At 44.6% G+C, this 19,936-nt stretch overlaps 1 protein-coding gene across 1 annotated transcript in view; it reads right to left on the reverse strand.

The window, feature by feature from the left end:
- Window positions 1-19,936, reverse strand: part of dcc (DCC netrin 1 receptor) — a gene marked incomplete at both ends in the record, with an annotated part of 276,203 nt that overhangs the window by 71,772 nt on the left and 184,495 nt on the right. The window contains 5 exon segments of the mRNA XM_080477036.1: window positions 1,368-1,606; window positions 7,849-7,944; window positions 12,568-12,762; window positions 13,699-13,809; window positions 15,706-15,847. Coding sequence (XP_080333162.1) covers window positions 1,368-1,606; window positions 7,849-7,944; window positions 12,568-12,762; window positions 13,699-13,809; window positions 15,706-15,847 — 783 coding nt within the window.

Raw genomic sequence — 19,936 nt, forward strand, 5'->3', positions numbered from 1 at the left:
CTCATTGTCGGAAAGTGACAGAGAGCAAAGAGGAAGAGCATAACCCCCCTCGCCCACGCCCCCAAACCCCCCACCCCCTTCCCGGCCCCCCGATCCTCTTCGTCTGCTCTTTATTGAGGTGTACAGACTGTCTGCCCTCGTATAGATTTCCTATTTCAAGACATTTTGAAAGCGCTGTGCACATTATTGTCAAGGTCTTTTCTCCCAAGTCCAGAGTTTGTCTGGAGGAAAAAGCTTTTGACCTGTCGAATAGAAAAGCACCACAAGATCAGTGAGGGAATTTTAGAAACTTCAGACAGTTGCTACAGCTTTACTACACATGTCCCGCCGAATCATTGAGGCTCTTCATTCAGCAGAGAAAAACAACTTCAAAAGATTTCTCAACAATAAAGGAAAACACACTCTTTCAGCCTGCTGACATCGCTTGAATCTTGATTTTACTATCTTGTCTTTATCAGGACTCATATTTATCTTACTGTTTGGTTTATAGTGGCAGGAGTGAGGAACACGGTGAAACGTTGTGGTCGGAGGGGAAAACCTGACAGAGTACAATAGGAACTCAGACAGACAGACGCATTGAGCAGGTACACTTTAACTTCAAATAGAAGCAGAGCTCTTATAAAACAGGGTCTGAGCTGAATCTGTGTCCTTCTCAAACTAATCCAGCTTTTATTAAAATTTCTAAATGTATTCTCATATGAAACAACAACACCTGCACTCAAATAACACAGTGCCAAACTGGAATAAAACTCCAATAAAGGCAGTAACCTTTCACTTTCATCCTTTCAAAAGTAGGGAAGTGGTATTTTGATAAAGGGCGTTTTTTCTTCATCTCTTTCCCCCTGTTCTTTGATTCTCAGTTTTAACTGGTGTTTTCCTGAATCCTGATTTATACGATCTTCTTCACCTTTTTCTGAGGATAAGCTCTGTGAGAAAATTAGAAGATTGTCCAACATGCACAGCTGTGCAATGAAGAGTTCAGCATGAATTCAAGACTCGAGCAAATAAAAGCTTTCACTCAACATTTAAGTGTTTCTCAAGGTTTGTTCGAAAACAGACAAGAGCTGTTGAAAACGTCAGATCGAAGTCAGTGACAAAGATGTGGAAAGTTTGAGGAATAATTATCAGAACATGGATCTCAACAACTCTCCCTTATCGAGCAACAAGTTGGAAGACTTTCTATTCCATTGTGAAGTCACAAATTATGAATAATAAGAAATCATACAACAACAGCAGTGTGTGTGTGTGTGTGTGTGTGTGTGTGTGTGTGTGTGTGTGTGTGTGTGTGTGTGTGTGTGTGTGTGTGTGTGTGTGTGTGTGTGTGTGTGTGTGTGTGTGCGCGTGCGTGCGTGTGTGTGTGTGCACACCTTGTACTTCCCGCTGGTGGAGTAGCTGGTTTTCCACTTGACGGAGTAGTACCGGACCTCAGACGACTTCTGGTTCTTGGTCATGGAGTTGTCGGCCCAGGACACGCGCACCGAGTCTGAGGACAGAGCGACGGCTTGGACCCCCACCGGGGGGATCATGGGAGTGCTGGTGTCTGGCATGGGAGTGGGGTATTTATCAAAGAGGTGGAAGAGGTCTTCCTCAGAGGGGTCAATGGGGTCTGAAGGCGGCAGGAGATTTGATGAAATGCAGGTGGGAAGGATCACAGATGGAAGCAGGTTGGTGGTCAAAGGATAAAATGACATGCAGGTTAGGAGGAGACATGCAGCAGGCAGCCATGTTTGTTGGAGAGATGGAGTGGAGGAATGAGGAAGTGAGAAACAACAGAGAAGAAGAAGATTAAAGGCAATATCAGAAAGAGGAAGTGGAGCCACAGAGTGTCAGGTAGAACTTGCAGTACAGAACCAGTAAAGAGAAAAAAACCAACAATCCGGATTTTACTTTACCCAGGAGCGCATGCAAAATGCAGCGATGATAAAAAATGCATGTCGGGTCCTGTCACGTCAAATTCAATGTTGTACACAATCATTTGTTTGGACTCAAGCTTCAATTTCCAGCTTCCGTGTCCGTTCACACTCTGTTACCTTCCCAACATTTATAAACCATGATTGTGTTTCTGTGGCTCCAGCAGTCAGAGAGCAGATGTTACTACCTTCAGGTGCCTTCACAAGGAAATGTCAAACTGAGTGAGCTCAACATGTGGAGCATGAAGATTAGAACTTTCAAAAGTTGAGCTTCTTCCGTTACTTGTGAACAAGTATAAATGTAACATGTGAATTAACGGAGAAGCACTTGAAGGTAGCAGCACGTGAAAGACATGCTAACCGCTAACCGCTAACAACAGAGCTGGAATGAGCAGAGCCGAACAATTGAAGAGATCAACAACAATGTGACTCTGCTGATTTCAGCTCTGTGACCTCTGAACTACTGACAGGCGTCTGGAAACGGATATTAACAGACATCACATGTTAAATAAACTTTTCTATAATTCACTGCCAAGTCGCTAAAGTCCATCTGTTATCGTCTCATGCTTTTATTAAGAAAAGCAGCCTGAGGGGAGGTTAAAGACGAACAAGGAAAGCTCTTTGATAGAATGACAAATACACAGAAAAATATAACGAGATAATAAAAACAACACATAGAATAAGGCACAGTATTGTGAAATAGTAAAAGGAAATAAAGAGCTAAGAGAGGTAAGCAGATATCGAGTTGATACTTTTTCACTTTTCTAAAAAAAAATACCACAGAGGAAGCATACACGCATACATGTGTTTTTCAGAAATGATGCAGAAACATTTCCACTTCTATGGAACAGACAGTGGTTTTCCAGTGTTCCTACCGGATTTCTAGCTCAGTGTCGATGGTTGGATCTTTACACTGTTCATGACGTCGACGCATGGAGCATTTACCCAAATTTCTGATGAATATTTTCTGCAGATTTGGTGAACCTTGTAAATATTTACTTCTGAGATACTCTAAAGTTGCTATTCAAGCTGATTGTTTATAAAAGGCATATCCTGCTATTTTTTGTAGAAGTAGTTGTTGTACAAGCTGTTCGTTACCCCCAGGAAAACATCGACCGTGATCTACTGCAGCCTTCAACTCAGACCAGCTCAGTCTTCAATGAATGCACAGTGACATGTAGGAACAGACTGATGGAGGACAGACAGACTGATGGAGGACAGACAGACTGAGGAAGGACAGACCGACAGACAGACTGACGGAGGATGTGTGGGGCTGCAGGCTGCAGCAGCGGTTGTCGTGGTTGAAGTGGTCGTCCAGCATCACAATAAAGCTCTGGTCAGGACAGAATACTGATGAGGACGCAGGACACGCCTCCTCGCTCTCCTCCTCCCCTCCACAGCCTTCCTCACTGTTATCGCCTCTCTTCTCTGCACTCTTACCTCCCCCCGTCCACTTTATTCCATCTCACTTCCTCATCTCATTCTCTTCCTACTCCTTTTCATGCCTCCGTCCTCTCTACCCTTCCATTACCTTTACCAGATTGCCTTAATTCCTTCACTCTTCCTCCCCCTCTCTTCTTCTCCCCAGTGCCTCCCTCCATCCTTTCAAATTGCTCTTATCCCTCCCCCATCGCACTCCCTCTCACCCTGTCTCTCTGTGGTCCTCCAGCCCCTGATTAAATGGCGGCACTGGTTGGGGATCAGTTCCGTCTCCGCAGTGAGGACGAGGACGAGGACGAGGCAGTATATTAACCATGATCCGCCGTTAACGAGCCCAGCTCTGAAACTCTGCAGTAGCTTGCTCTGTGTGTGTGTGTGTGTGTGTGTGTGTGTGTGTGTGTGTGTGTGTGTGTGTGTGTGTGTGAGAGAGTGTCAGATATGCGGAATATACCGTGGATAAATTTTTTTATGCAACAACAGGCCTCTGAATATCTAAATAATAAGATATTTAACATTTGTAAACCGACAGATGTGCCCATAGAGATGTAAAATCATTGTAGCAGTGTATGTAGATATATAAAGGGGGGAAAACTGTTGATTGCGCTTCTCGGGGTACCTTAATGTAGCGTCTGAATGAGTGTCCATCAAACTGTGGAAGGGAGATTTTATTACCACGTAAGTGGAGAAAATCTCCACAGAGCTTCAAATTTGAAAGTATCTCAGTAGGACTGCAGATGTCTTTCCAAAGGTCAACGCTATTTCATGTTTGTATAAATTACTAAAGACGCCAGATGTGTTTATGAAGGCCTGCAGGGGCTGAATGTACACACAGCATCTGGTGTTTCACCAGAACTTCACCAGGGCTGCACGTGGATGGAAATCAACTGAAGAATACCATCTGTTGTGAATGTGTATATATGAGTGATCATTACAAGCTGTTTCTGCATGAAAATCCACAAATCCGTCGTTATTCTCATTATAATGAGCAGAACTCTGGAGGCTTCTCTATGAATCCGAAACTACCCCTGTTCTCGTTATGTCGGATTTTACCGTTGAGTTATTGGATATTAACGCAGGTTTTACAACACAAGGAATATATAAAGAGCAGACTTTTTCATTCATGATTTACAGCTGTTTTAAATGGTTCACGGGCCTGCTAGAGAATGATCATTAATCCCTGGATATGAGTACTCCGAAGATCAGCTGATGCTTCAGTTTGTTGTGGTTACGTCTCCTTGTCCTCGCCTGTCCACCTTTCCCTACCTGTCCAGGTGAGGACAGGGTTCTCGCCTGTCCAGGAGTACCCTGGAGTATCCTGCAAAGTACATGACCCCAGAAAAGGTTGTTCAAGTTGTCTTTTTTAGGTATGTTTTGTACACCGACGCTGAACTTGAACAAGTCCGAAAAACAATACATTGAGTTGGATTTGAAATGTCAAATGACATCCGGCACATCATGACCAGTATGACTGCAATGCTGAGGGCAAAAGGTGAATCAGACAGATACCCATCAAAACCAGAGGCGACAGCTATGACCAAGAGAATAGTACAGTACTACCCTATGGTACAGGGCAAAGGCAGTAAGGAGACGTCATGGGTAAGTGTCGAAAGGGCCATGGTATTTAACGCTTGGCATTGTTGTGGCAGTTACGCACAGCCATACAGAAGACTGCACAATGTGAAGTTCCCCTTAAAAAGACCACTGACTGGTCTCTCCTGGTACTCGCCCCCACCTGATTCACCACATCACAGCACGCATCTTCTGGCATCTCCATCAACTCTCAACTACTCAACAACACACCAAGGACCCCTGTCTCCTCTGCAATTGCATTCATCACCACAATCCAGCACATTAGGTCCGACAACAACATCAACCTCTATGACCGAATCCACATAACCTCAGCTTCACCCGTCACAAAACACAAACCTACACAGATAATCAAGTTCGCTCTTTTTTAACATTCAAGTTCCAAAAACAATTCTAACTTTCTATTTTCGTTAGCGGAGGGAAAACAGGTGGCAGGCAGCGCTGCCTCAATTACTTGCAACTCACTTTTTAAAAAGGACATTTCTTTGGGTCGTTTCGCCACCGGTGAACGCCGCGCTTTTGTGTTTAGCAGCCCTCATATTTTGATTAACACGATTTACTGGCCCCCGAAATATGCGTCTGCATTTATCGGTGAATTCTCAGACTTGTTATGAATCATAGACATAGATAACAAGTCTGACTGCATGGCCAATGATTTTATGAATCTTTTAAATAGCACGGATTTTCAACAATAACTCTCCCAGCTCACTTACAACAGAGGGCACACCCTGGACTAGGTCATCTCCTACCGCCTGACCATTAGTGTGTCCTCTGTTGTTAACCGTGTCTTTTTTTAACATAACTAGAGTTAATCAACAGGAGCCCCCGGTGAGAACGGCGAGGAAGCGCCATCTCAGTTCTGAAGAGGCTGCAAATTTTATGGTAATCTTAAAGTGCACTCCTGCTGAAATCGTACCTGCTTCCTGTGATTTTATTGTAAATAACCTGAACGGTAAAATTGACATCGAGTCTTGATTCAGGGGCTCCACCAAAAACTGAAATCATTAAAAAAACAAACCTTTGCCTCTGTGGAGAAACAATGACTCTCAAACGCCACAAACCATCACACCGAGCAACTCAAAATGTACAATAATAAAATCAAACAATCAAGAACCTCCCACTTTTCAAAAACTTATTTCAGACAATAAAAACAAGACCACTTTTTTCCACCACTGGCCTTTTAATTAATAATTAATTTAGCAGGCGTTTTATGTGAGGACTTTGCAGACCACTTCAGAAGTAAAATTGATGCTCTAAGAACCTGTCTTTTATTTTTGAAGACATCTGAACTGTTGGCTTTTACCTGAGGAGAAACTGGAGAGTTTTGTGCTTGTTGATGCTGAGACACTTGGTCCATTTTTCTCCCAAATTAAACTTACTCTACCGGAAAAAAAAAAAATCTTTAAAACATACTTCTCATAAAAGGTATCACTTCTGCACAATAAAACCAAAACAAGACCATCACCACCGCACTTTCACTAGGTGACATAATAATAATCCAACAGCGGCGAAGGTTAGTGATGTCTGCCGTGGTGACAAAAACTACACATTTCTTGATTTATTTTTCCACGTTTGCTCCCCAGGTGCTGAGCTACAATCCTCACAGCTACCTCCACCTCTAGATCCTCCACCTCCCGTCCTGCTGCTCGCTGAAAACTTAATTCACAACAAGTGTGACTTCAAAATCATTTCATTGGGAGTTTCAGTGCAGAAACAAGCTTTTCCAAAAGTGAAGTAGTAGTAATAACTGCTTTTGAGTCCTGATTTTTCCGTGACTATCGTCACATCAGTGTCATTGAAAAGCCTCTGAAATGTGGCGTTTTTATGGCAGTAATAAAGGATTTATGTCAGCTGGAGGCTGAGCGGCTGTGAGATTTGGCTGAGGGTTGGACGCGTTTCATTTATCTCACTTCTACAGACTATTGTCTGCTGAAATAGCTAATGAGCCCCACACACACACACACACACACACACACACACACACACACACACACACACACACACACACACACACACACACACACACACACACACGCACACACGCACACACACACACACACACACACACACACACTCACGCACACTGCACGGCCTGTATGAATACATGGAGAAAATGTAGCCTGCTCTAACACTCCCTCTGCAGCCCGCTGAGAAGCCGTACATACTCGGGCTTTGTCCACAGGAAGACGCCGTTTTTGGCCGATCATCCACACAGAGCCTGAAAACGGGTTTGTTTTGAGAATGGAAAAATTTTTAAAAAGCCGCATCGACGTTGACGTGCTGATGGACAACACACATATTATCTGATTATCTATAGCCTCTCAAGGCAAAAATCCTGCAACCCTTTCCGTGATGTAATTTAACAACAATAACAATGGAGGACGACATGCTCCAGGTCGAGCTGCAGAAGCTACTGATTTGGTTTAACAAGACCAGATGTTGAATTTGTCAATTTCTCCATCTTTGCATGTTCCGTGTCTTCTTCTCTGCTTTTGGTGTGTTTTTGCGGCAGAGATACCAGGCCCACCTATAGGCCTGGCATATGTACTACACTGTTTTGAGTAGTTTTCATGGTGTCCTGCGGGTGCAGATGTTTCCTGCACCAAAGTCATGGAAACGGGAACTTTTTTTAAGAATGACGGGGAGAAAAAAAAGATAGCTTTGGCTGGTGTGGACAGGGCATCACATGCACGATGCAGAGATGCTGAAAATATTCTGTCAGTGAATTGAAAACTGCCTGTTGTGTTCCTGAACTAGTAAAGCTAGTAAAAACACGCGCATGCAGGCACGCACACATACGCACACAGAGTTTCTAAACCACTAAACACACTGTTTTGTGTTTAGTGGTTTAGTGTCTGTGCAGTGAACCTCATGTGACACAAACAGCTTTTGGTCTGTGAACTGATGGTACCTGTCAGAGATCTGGTGACAGCGCTCTCATACAGAGGAACTCCTTCTCCAGCATTGTTGAAGGCCTTCAAGGAAATCACGTAGTGGGAACTGGGCTCTGGGCAGCAGAGAGAGAGAGAGAGAGAGAGAGAGAGAGAGAGAGAGAGAGAGAGAGAGAGAAAGAGAGAGAGGTTTAGCTCATGTGCAGACTGAAGATGCAATAGCTCGGGTGCTTTGTCTCAGGAGTGCACATTTAATAACATGTCATTAATGGAAGGTAACGGTTTACAACAAATTCAAGAAAGAGGAGCTAGTTAATATACCAATTTTAGAGTTTTTACTTTAATAAAAAAAAAAAAACTAAAATAAAAACTGCATTATGAATCGACATTTTACATGGGAAATGACTTTCGTCAACCTGAAGATACAAAATAGTAAAGGTGCAGTTTGCAAGTATGATTTAATTCATTCAGTTTAATTAATTTTAAAACTACTCAAACTCAGTCACTACTGCCATCTGGTGTACAACTGTGGAGTTACCTCAATCTGTCAAAAGGCACCTTTAACCCGACAAACGTTTTTCTATTCAAATTCAGGTATTTTGGTCATTGACTGTTAAAAAGTAATCCACCCAGAATGTACCTGGAAACGATAGTAACTTTGCATGTTGTAGACCAACTGAGGTGTAACAGTTGTAACTTCAGAAAAAAATGTTTTGTCTTGTCCTAATGTTCTGTGCAATATGGATTTAGGACACTTTCACACGAGCACTGTTTGGTCCAGACCAGAGTTCGTTTCAGGGAAAGTCCACTTCGTTTGGTCTTGTGTGAACGCGACCCCGGCTCTGATCAGGATCAATGAGGTGAACTGTGGTCCACTTGAAAACATGGGTCTCCGTAAGTAAAGGAGGAACCCAGACCTTGCTGGAACCTAACGCCCAGGAACCGGGGATTCCAGGAACGCAGGCCTCGAGTAACTCAGGCCTCCAAGAATCTGGGCCTCTGGGCCAAAAGTAACTCGCTCTTGAAGGTACCCAGGCCTCCAGGAACCCGGGCCTGCAGATACTCTGGATTGAAGTATTCCATCATGTTAGAAAAAGATTCTCAAACAAGGAAATCTGAGCCGAGGTTGGAAAGTCTGGATCCACTAGTGGATCTTTTGAAGTTTTGCTCCGCAGAGGTGAATCCTGCTTCCTGTTGCTTCTGGCTGGTTGAACCAAAGATCGTGTCCCTCAGGTGTTGAAGATATTTCCAGACTGAAGCAGGAGCTCAGCACAGACCCCATGACTTCACACGTCTCCACCGCCTTGTCGACGTGATGATGCTGCATGTTCTCTCCACGTCGCATCAAACCTTTGCATCAGTTAAGCAAACAGGCCCGCTCGGCTCCCCGGGCCCCCCGCCACATGAATTAATGATGGCTATGAATTATAAATGCCGTGTACATATGTGCATTCGTTCCCATGTGTGCATGCAACACACAGCTGCATTTTATTTTTTCATTACTCCTCCATTATGAGACCTGAGACGGGGATTTTCAGACGCGTATAAAAACTCACCCAATTTGTTATTGTCTTCTTTGGCATGCAAATTGCTTGTTGCACTCGCTGGGGAGGATGTTTTTTCCTTTCAGACCTTTCACAATTAGATTTGCACCTCGAGCAGCTTTCTTATTAAATTCCTTTAAATTATTGATCGTAATTAAATGGGGATTTCATCACCATAATGAATTAATGGCAGAGGAGATCACTGTGTCAATATTGGCACTTTGTCGGCGAGCGCAGCTGGATTTATGAAGGATGAACATATTAAGTAGGTGTTGTTGATATGCTCACTGGAAATGCTAATTCATGGCATGATGGAGTGTTTTGGTGCTGAGGGGGGAACAAAGGTTGTGACAGTGAAGGAAATACGAGGCTGTTGATGAGAGCAGCTCCGCGCAGATCGACTGGATTTGAGCTGATCTTATAGCCTAATGATGCTCTTTTAATTTGATCCCATCTTGTTCTATTAGTTTCTTTTACTTTGTTTTCTAGGTCATGCACAAGGATTGAGGACATTTCTGCGTGGGGGAGTATTGCTCTATTACAATGATCAATTTGAGCAAATTTTGATATCTTTGGAAAGCCTGATTATTTTCCTTTTAAATGGTGCCAGTGTTGTGACGAACATGCATTTGTGGGATGAGCAGCAGAGATGAGTATGGCTGTTGGCTGTGTTGAAAGGTCTCATTTATTTGTTTGAGCCACCAGGCCTCTAGGGGGCATAATTCTGTCAGTCGTCACCATCGGTTGCGTAACACTGCAGCCTCAAGCGATGTCAGCCTCAGCAGGAAGTTCTCCAAGCTTCATTAGCACTAAAGAATGCTAATGTCTTCTCTCCTACTTTTAGTTTGTATCTAGACCTTTGAATGGTAAAATGAATGTGTAAATATCTTGACAGTGTTGTGAGAATGTATATTTATAGCTATTATAACACGTTTGCAGTGTTGCAGTGACTGTCGTTCTGCTGATATGTTAAAATGTAATAGCGGCTTTGAAGCTTCAGGTTCACCTTTATTGTAGTTTTAGCTTTAGCTTGGATTCACCTTACTATAATACTGTTATGTGTTATATATCACAAGCAATTTGTGTTATTGACCAATGCATTTCTGTGTTTCTTTTTTGTATGTGCATTTCAGTTTCACACTTTGTATCAAATCCGTTTAGCTGTTTAGCTAAACAGAGTTTAACTGGCTGTGAATCCCAGTGAAGGACAGGAGTCACTGGGTCCAGCAGTTCAATGGGGCCAAACGACAATGCATGTACCTGAAGACGTGACTTGGTCTTTGCGTCTCCTCCACACATTGATCCCGATGATCTAGCTCCTGGAGCCTGAACTCATGTGGAAATGTGAACGTGGCCGCTGTGGTAGACCTCCAGGCAGCCCCACCACACCACAGAGTGTGCAGAGATGCCGTCACTGACCGCAGATCACAGCTGGAGGTACAGTGAGCTCAAAGCAACGGCCAACAGCAGCGGCCCAGAAAAGCTGTTCCGTCACTGGCAGAGAAGACTTGTCATGTTTTTCACGTGAACGGTCATCCACTACAACCCGTTCAACCATCTGAGCAAAGAACATCACTATTACTGTGTCTGAAAGCCATGGCGTTCAGCTGCAGGTGCTTTTGGTAAAAGTGTTATGTGGCTTCCTCAAAATAAGATCCTGTTTACACAAGAACAATCTACTGGGAATAGTTTTTTATGACCTCTGTAGACATGGGAACACAAAGCACGCTGGAAACCTTGTAGTACGTCTGATAGGCCACTTTTCATTGTCCCTCCTCAAGGCACAGGTCCAGTCAGTATCAATATCTTCACAGATGATGGTGTAGTAACTGGTAAGACATGTTCACTCTATTGGAAAATAGCTGTTAAATTCTGACAAACACTCTGAATCCTCCGTGTTACTGTTGATAATCACACATGTGAAGAAACGCTCCTGACTGTAACTGAAGAGCTTGTGTGTTGAACATTTGTGACACAAGTTGTGTTTTTTCATGTTCATATGAAGAAGTTTAGAGGCTGTTTTCAAAAAGTTAAAATGGAAAAATACGGAAGTTCCCCATTTGAAAACATTGTGGGATGAGCCGTCTGCCGACTTAAGACTCTTACAGACTGTCTGATTTTAACCAGTGGTGGCTGGTGATAAGTTCCTTAGGGCTCTTCAACATCAAATACAACATCTAATGGTAGGTTTACACGATGTTCCCGGCAGCCACGGCAGCCCCGTTTGCCCGAAACGTAGTGCGCCATGGGATTTTGGGGAATTCTGAGGAAGGCGTGGCACGTTTTTCATGTTCTGTCAAGGCTTTCTACGGATGAAATGTGGACGCTGGACCATTTTGAAAGCATGTTAATGCCTCAAAGGGCCACCAAAGGTGAAGATGTTCGCTGGGTGCATACATACCTCTGGATTACTTTTTCTATGGCATAGCTTGTAGAAGGTGTTATGTCGCTGATTGCTCAGACTCGAACGAAACTCCCCTCCGGACTCGGAGTCGGCTTCCTCCCAGAACGTGCGCGCCATGGCAAGCCGCGATTGAATGTGATGAAACGGTGCCGTGAGAACCGTAGCGAAGCACGGCGCGACATGATAAAACACGAAGCAACCATGAAACCACCGCGGTGGAGCGCCCACTACGTCGCTTCCTGTAAGCCCCTCGTCCCACTACGGACCGCCTCCAAGTTCTTTTACGGCCACTTACGTGCTGCCAATGACGTTCATCTCGTTTTGCTATGGGCTACTAAGTTTCTCATCCGTGCCGTGGCAAATCTTTTTGACAGTTTAAAAATCTGGCACCCCACCCACGGTAATCACGACCTGTTTACGTTTGCCCATCCTGTCCCCCTGCGTTGTCTCATCGTTGTCCATCCCGATTTGTCCACGGCGGCCTGAAATGGGGCTGCCGTGAACATAGTGTAAACGTACCCTCAAAATGACAAACAGGGTGCAGGTCACAGCAGCAGTCATGATCACCTCAAATATCTGACAACATCTGGATTTTCTCGCAGGTTGTCTTTGGTCAAAGGACATGACAATGATGTCCTTGAAGCAGTCTGACAGTGTGACGTAGGACCACCGATTTAAAGCCAAGCCCAAAGGTATTGCAACGATTCTCCCAATATTGCTATCTTCTGTCTGCGACGGCGGAAAATCACACCGTGCATAGCGGCCTTAAACCCCCCCCCCCCCAAACATACCGAGGTTTTCGATGGAATAGTATCTCTGCTTGCTGTCCACCCGGACCGTCTCGGCGTAGGGACTTCCCACTCCGTATCCAATGATGTATCCTCGGACCAGGATGTTGGGGCTGAGCGGCGGCGTCCAGGACATGATGATGCTGTTGGGGAGCGGCCTGACGTGCAGGGAGCTGGGCTGGTCGGGCACCTGACTCTCTGCCAAAACACCAAATTCAAAAGTCACGTGACGGAGTAGCGCAGCTCGCTACAGCTGAAAGCTAACCCTGGCAGCGGCCACAGGAGTGGGAGCTTAGGGCAGCTGTGACGATCAAATGCTAACCCTGTTAGCTGTGTGTTAAGGCCTAACAAGCCCTGACACTTTGTGTTATTCCTCAGCATCAGATGAGATCAGATTAGCGTGCCCCGGGGTCCTTGAGGGGAGACGCTTCATATCACTTTATTGAGTGATAATCCATTGAAATGAGATTTGCGTCTCCCTTCGTTTGAGTGCGGAAACACAGTTAGCATGGATGTGTTGGTTGTTTTTATCTTCCCTGCTGACCAGAACATCCTGGTCCCAAGCTTCAGCCTCAGGTCACCTTTTCTTATTATTCTGCTGGAAATAATTGGACACCTCAGAGCTGCCAGCCCGTTTCTTGTTGCTTCTGGCTGTTTGTTCCCTTGACTTCTCTGGATTAAAATATCACCTTTTTTTTTTTTTTGTGAATGGCTTAAAACACATTTGAGGATAGATGTACACATCTATGTACGGGTTTAAAAATGTGTTTTGGATGCACAGTTTTTTGCCAGAAAACCTGAAGATCATCACTGATTTTGTACTTTGTGCTCGCGGAAGGCATTAAAGCTGCTTCTCAATCCAACATCATTAAAGTGAGGAATGAAAGACGAACCAAAAATAATCCAGTGTTAAATGGATAACTCAGAGGGAGGCAGAGGTGAAAGAGTTTGTTTTTCTACTCGCAAATCAAACTCCCAGACATCAGTGAGCTTAAACGTCTTGTGTCGCCGCTTCACAGCACGTCAGCAGAGCATCACTTCATCTGCATCCGCAAACTTTCAAAGCTTCTTCTCCTTTTTCTTTAGTCTTTTCCACCCACCCGACCCACATACACGTTCCCCCTTTGTTTTTACCATCCAGGTCGTTCTCCGGCGTCTCAGCGGTGAACCAGTCGCTCCCTGGACCGGAACCGTTCACTGTCATGGCAGCAACCTGGAAACTGTACTGACTGCCCTTCTCCAAACCTGGTCAGAGAGAGAGAGAGAGAGAGAGAGAGAGAGAGAGAGAGAGAGAGAGAGAGAGTATGACAACGTGTACAGTGTCCATATTTTCAGATGACTAATGTCATTAAAAGCAGTGTGTTCTGAAGCCGTCACCCTGGAGGTTCTCACACTGTGAAGTTGGTCCAGTCGGTCCTCAGACTTCAGTCAGAAACATGATCACTGATTCACTGATGTGGGACTTCCTGTCTTTCACCGGGGACCAGAATTATGACTCAGGACTGTTGTTGTTGTGGTTTGCTTACTTTTTTTTCTTTCTTGGACAAGTTGTGAGGCTGGATTGTTTTAAATGGCGACAGGTCTTATGGACTAGGCTTACTGATGTAGACCCGAGATGAGATCTGAGACAGTGCACTGGACTGTGACCCGGCTCATTTTAGCCCCGTTTCCACAGTGCCCCTTGGTACCGGTGCCGGTCAGGTGGGGGTTGACTATCCGTAACCAGACCCGTATCAGTGCCGTGTTTCCATTACACGGGGAACGGTTTGAAATGTAGGCGGGGTTATGAACGGTTGCGTAATCATGCAGGATGTGACGCCATAACGGGAGGACATTTTCAAAAAAGTTTCCTGATTGCTGCAGAAGAACTGATTGGAAATGGCTGCTTGCTGGGAGAACAGCGGTTGTCACGGACCAATGAGCAGACGGCAGTGTTGAAGCTCCTCCCCTTCATATCCGGCACATTGTGCCTGGTACCCCAAGTAGAGGGGTAGCGAGAAATGGTTACCAATGGTACCGGTTGGTAAAGGTTCTGAGTCAATGGAAACGCACAACAACCGGTTCCGACCTGACCCGTACCGGCACCAAGGGGCACTGTGGAAACGGGGCTTTAGTCTTCAGGCTAAAGCTAAATCATTTGTGAAACAGCAGCGGACAGTCGATGTTTGGATTCTGACTTGAGCTGAGTTTGTTCATTGTTTAACTCGGGCTGGGACCTGGCCTGGACCAGGGACTCACTCAGCTCCACCTGGAGACACCTGGACGTGGGGTTTGATTTGTGTTTAATGGCACTGATGCAGGATCAGGTTAAACTTTGAACCGCAGGTATACCTGAGGTATACACTACACACACACACACACACACACACACACACATTTATATATATATATATATGGAGCTGAAATAATATTTTATTTATTCACACTTTATTACACACCACTAGACATAGAAAAGTAAACACACACACACACACACACACACACACACACACACACACACACACACACACACACACACACACACACACACACACACACACACACACACACACCTGCCACTGGGGGATGAATTGTGGTGCAAACAGATAAAGATAACATCAGTAAAAATAATGAAAAAGAAGATCAGTTTCATTCAAATCCTGCAAACCTCAAATTGAAATAATAGCTTGTGGCAGTTGTGTGTGCGTGCGTGTGCGTGCACACACACACACAAACGCACACACACACACACACACACCCCTTTTCATTGCAGATGCAGCTTTCTTTCTCGTCCTCTGAAGAAAAAAGAAATCATGACTGCTATAAAGACGGAGCGGGTTCATCGTATCACCCTCCCACACATAGTTTCTTCACCCTGCAGACGATCCTTCATGTTCAGTCGATGCTGTCAACATCGTGTCATGTGCACTGAAAATATATGTGTGTTTTCTGTAAACCATCACAGCAGTCAGGATTTATTCAAGCGGGTTTTACGTCTTTTATAACCGAGCGCAAACAAGCAGACTGCCTGAAAACAAAGCGTGAGATATTAACATGGGGGTGATCCGAGGCGACAAAGAAAACAAATCCCGTTCAGTGAAATCTAACTGACCGACGTGGACTGTGAGTCTAAAGGCACCAGACTCTTCTGAAGCGGCTCACCTGTGAACAGGTACCAGAAGTTGTTGGGTTCGATGGCCTCCTGGTCTCCACGGCGACCGGTCTTCCGATACTTGATCTTGTAGGCCGTGATGACGCCGTTGTGAGCGGTGCGAGGAGGCGGCTGCCATGACACCTTGATGCTCTGCAAGAGAAGGAGAATATCACTGTGAATCTCTTCTTTAAATGTTTTCGGTCTATTTGTTGTCATTATTTTGGCCCCATCCACTTTCGTCCTTCTTCTTCTTACCACGAGTTGTCTATTTTCTTATCTTTGTGTTAGTTGCATATATTCTGCATTTTGATTTTGCCTCTTGACAAAGTTCCTTTTCGTCATGTCTCTTTGTGGTAATCCTGGGCCGTTGAGGTTGTTATAGAATTGTCTCTTAATGCATTAAAAGATGTGTTGTTCTCATCCATGAATGAACAAATCCTGATTATATGAACAAAAAGTGTTTGTGTTTTTCACTCTTTTGAAATTACTGATGAGGTAAAATATCTAACTTAGTCATGAAAGCAAGATGAAGAAATAATTACATCAACTGAACAGTGAAACCTTTTATTTCCACTGAGCAGAGTAAATAGAAGGCAGTTTGAGCTGCGCTACAGTCTCCAGGATCTCAGGACTCAGGATGTGAGAAGACAGATATGAAACATCCAAACCCCGGAATGACTTCACGCATTCATTGTTTGGCTGCGGTCCTGAATGCATGAATCAGATAGTAAAGGACGGCGCCATCCTCAGTGAACGTGTGAGAGGAGACTGTAGATCAGCTCATCTCTGCTTCAGCTGCTCGTGAACATGCAGGGATTCCTACTGCCGTGTGTGTGTGTGTGTGTGTGTGTGTGTGTGTGTGTGTGTGTGTGTGTGTGTGTGTGTGTGTGTTGGGCGTGTGTTGCATGAATTTTAATTGCTTTATTTGCATGTTAACAACCCACCTCTGACACACACACACACACACACACACACACACACACACACACACACACACACACACACACACACACACACACACACACACACACACACACACACAGAGCAGATGTTTGTTTGGCCACCAGCGCACACTGCTCTGTGAGGCAGCTGCCATCAACCATCCAGCTGATATACTGTGAAGCAGTGCGTGTGTGTGTGTGTGTGTGTGTGTGTGTGTGTGTGTGTGTGTGTGTGTGTGTGTGTGTGTGTGTGTGTGTGTGTGTGTGTGTGTTCATGGGGAAGAAACGTTAATAAATGAAGATTAATGATTTAGAAAAAAATAAGCCGTCTCCTTTGCTCTCAGAGTCTTTTGGGTCCAATCAGCGATGACAGCTTTGTTTTTTCAGCAGCCAGGCTGCTTAAAAAAAAAAAGCCAAATAAAAGAAAGAGTTCAGGGTCTCTTGTTTGACCTGATTTCAAAAGTAAAAAGGTACGTTTTTGTTTGATTTGCGTCTCTGATGAGATGACTTTGTCCAGTACCGTTACCAGCAGCTAAATCCAAGCGAGAAAATCTACACCGACAGTTCTTTAACTTTCAATATCTATTGATGCGTCATAAATGCTAGTTGGGAGCAACACAACAATCGGACACATCACAGACACACTTATTGTTGTCATGAAGACACAATGAGACTGTGTAATACATACACACACACACACACACACACACACACACACACACACACACACACACACACACACACACACACACACACACACACACACACACACACACACACACACACACACACACACACACACACACAGTCGCACGGCCATAACACACTTTAAATATTCAGCCAGTGTTACTGAGGACGAGCACAACAGAGGAATTCATTAACATTTAGCTGCACCTGTTCCCTCCGCTGCTCCTCGTCCTGCTAATTGATTACAGCACAACTGATTATGGCGGGGTGGGAGGATGGGGAGGGGGAGGGGGGAGGGAGGTTGGGGGAGGGGGGAGGAGGTGGTGGTAAAAGATGGCGCGAATTGAATAAATGTAAGTTGGCTAAATTCCTCCACCCCCCCGGTTGGGCGTCACCGTGCGCTTCATTAACTAATTATCCACTCTGACAGGATGCAGGTCTCCATGGAAACAGGACAGAAGTGAGATTCATGTTGCAACAACTCCCACAGAGACGCCACGAGGACATCCATCCATGAAGGAGGACATCTCACACCCGCTCTCGCCTGCAGGGAAATACCTCCTCACTCTTCACCTCCTCCCTGAGCACCTCCTCCTCCTCCTCCTCCTCCTCCTCCTCCCCCACCTGCTCCTTATTCTCCTCCTCCGCTTCTGAAGTGACCTGGTATCGTCAGTTTCCTGTTTAAGGCTTTAACACTCCACAGAATACAGCATGGTGGAGGAAGCATCATGGTGTCAGGCTGCTTCAGAACCTGGTTTTACTCTTCTTTTTCCCCACAGCATTGCTGTGAAGATTTAACAGCTGCAACAGATACAGACATGAAATATAAGAATAGCTGTGTGAACTGACTGATGAAATGCCACCTGCTGAGTCATGTATGTAGGAAATAAGGACATTTTCAAAGGTTCACACATTTCCTCACCACTAAATGTACTGAACTAAAAGGCCTCTAATTGGTGACGTTGACACTGTGGCTGCTGCTGAGGAAACCGCAGTGTGCTGTCTACAATAATTCATTGACTTTGAGGCCTTTCCGGTGTTCACTGAAAGCAATCGGCTCTGTGGATCAATTAGGCCACTGTCACAAGTATTTTCTTTCCATGCGTGATTCAGAGGTGAAGTGGCCTCAGGCTCCACTGAAACAGGGAATCTTTTCTTCTCCCTCTCTTTTTTCATTCTTACTTGACCAGAAAATGGCTGCAATAGAAATCCCTCCCGCAGCTGCTTTGTATTCAGAAGCAGCAGACATTGTGAAGCAGCAGGGCGAGCGAAGCCGCGGCCTCATTCACCGACCTCCAACAGGCCCAGAGCCTCAGTCCCCCCCCACCCCCCCTTACACACACACACACACACACACACACACACACACACACACACACACACACACACACACACACACACACACACACACACACTCACACACACACACACACACCAATTTACACAATGGAAGTACAAGGGGGGTCTACAGAAAGCTGACTGCACTGACAGTAATGAGCACCAATAATAAGTATGATCATCGTATCTCACAGAGCTTTAACGAAGACAAACACAGATACAGTGGAAATGATAACGACCGGCGCTCTCGCACCTCGGTCTCTACAACATGACCAGTACAGCCAACATTAACATTACCACGTTATTGGTAACGTTACCACGTTATTGGTAACATTAACACGTTATTGGTAACATTACCACGTTATCGGTAACATTACCACGTTATTGGTAACATTACCACGTTATTGGTAACATTAACACGTTATCGGAAATATTAACACGTTATCAATACGATTACCATGTTATCGCTAACATTAACACGTTATCAAAAACATTAACACGCTATCGCGAATATTAACACGTTATCAATACGATTACCACTTTATCGCTAACATTAACGCGTTATCTACAACATTAACACGTTATCGTGAATATTAACACGTTATCGCGAGCATAAACACGTTATCACTTACATTGACTTAATCAATTTTTTTTTGTTGTTTTTTTTTTCAGATATGCTCAAAATCAGATATCAATGTCACCAACCACTGATCACCCAGAGATATTTCACTCAAGAAACACTGACTAAGTACAGCAGAACAACGTGTTTATGTTGCATGTCCGAAAGGAAGTGCTAAGAAGTTTAACTTACTGTCACTAACATTTAGTCACTAACATTAACACACCATCACTAAAGGCTCCTACAGACTGTGCATTTTTTATCTTCTAAGTTCACAGCGAGCCACCCTGTACGATACAAATCCAACCCGAACTTTGGGCCACAACACGGGGTTTGCCGTGTGCAGCTTGCAAGATGAAAACACAAGCTGAATCCGAGCCTACGACGGCTGATCCACAACGGTGAGGTTAACCTGGTCAGCTGGAATGTAAGAGGGATTAATAGCCCTCTTAAAAGAGGCACAATTTATGCACGTCTCCGTTCACTGAAGGCTGACATTTGTTTTCTTCAGGAAACCCACATTAAGAAATCGACTGCTGAGCTTCTCAAATATATCAGTCAAACTTCGGCACAATATCAAGAGGTGTAGCATTCTTAATAAGAAAGAATTTACCATTTATTCACACCCAAACAATATCAGATTAAAGGGGAAGA

This window comes from Lipophrys pholis (assembly GCF_963383615.2).
Source record: "Lipophrys pholis genome assembly, chromosome: 12".
Classification (NCBI taxonomy): Eukaryota; Metazoa; Chordata; class Actinopteri; order Blenniiformes; family Blenniidae; genus Lipophrys; species Lipophrys pholis.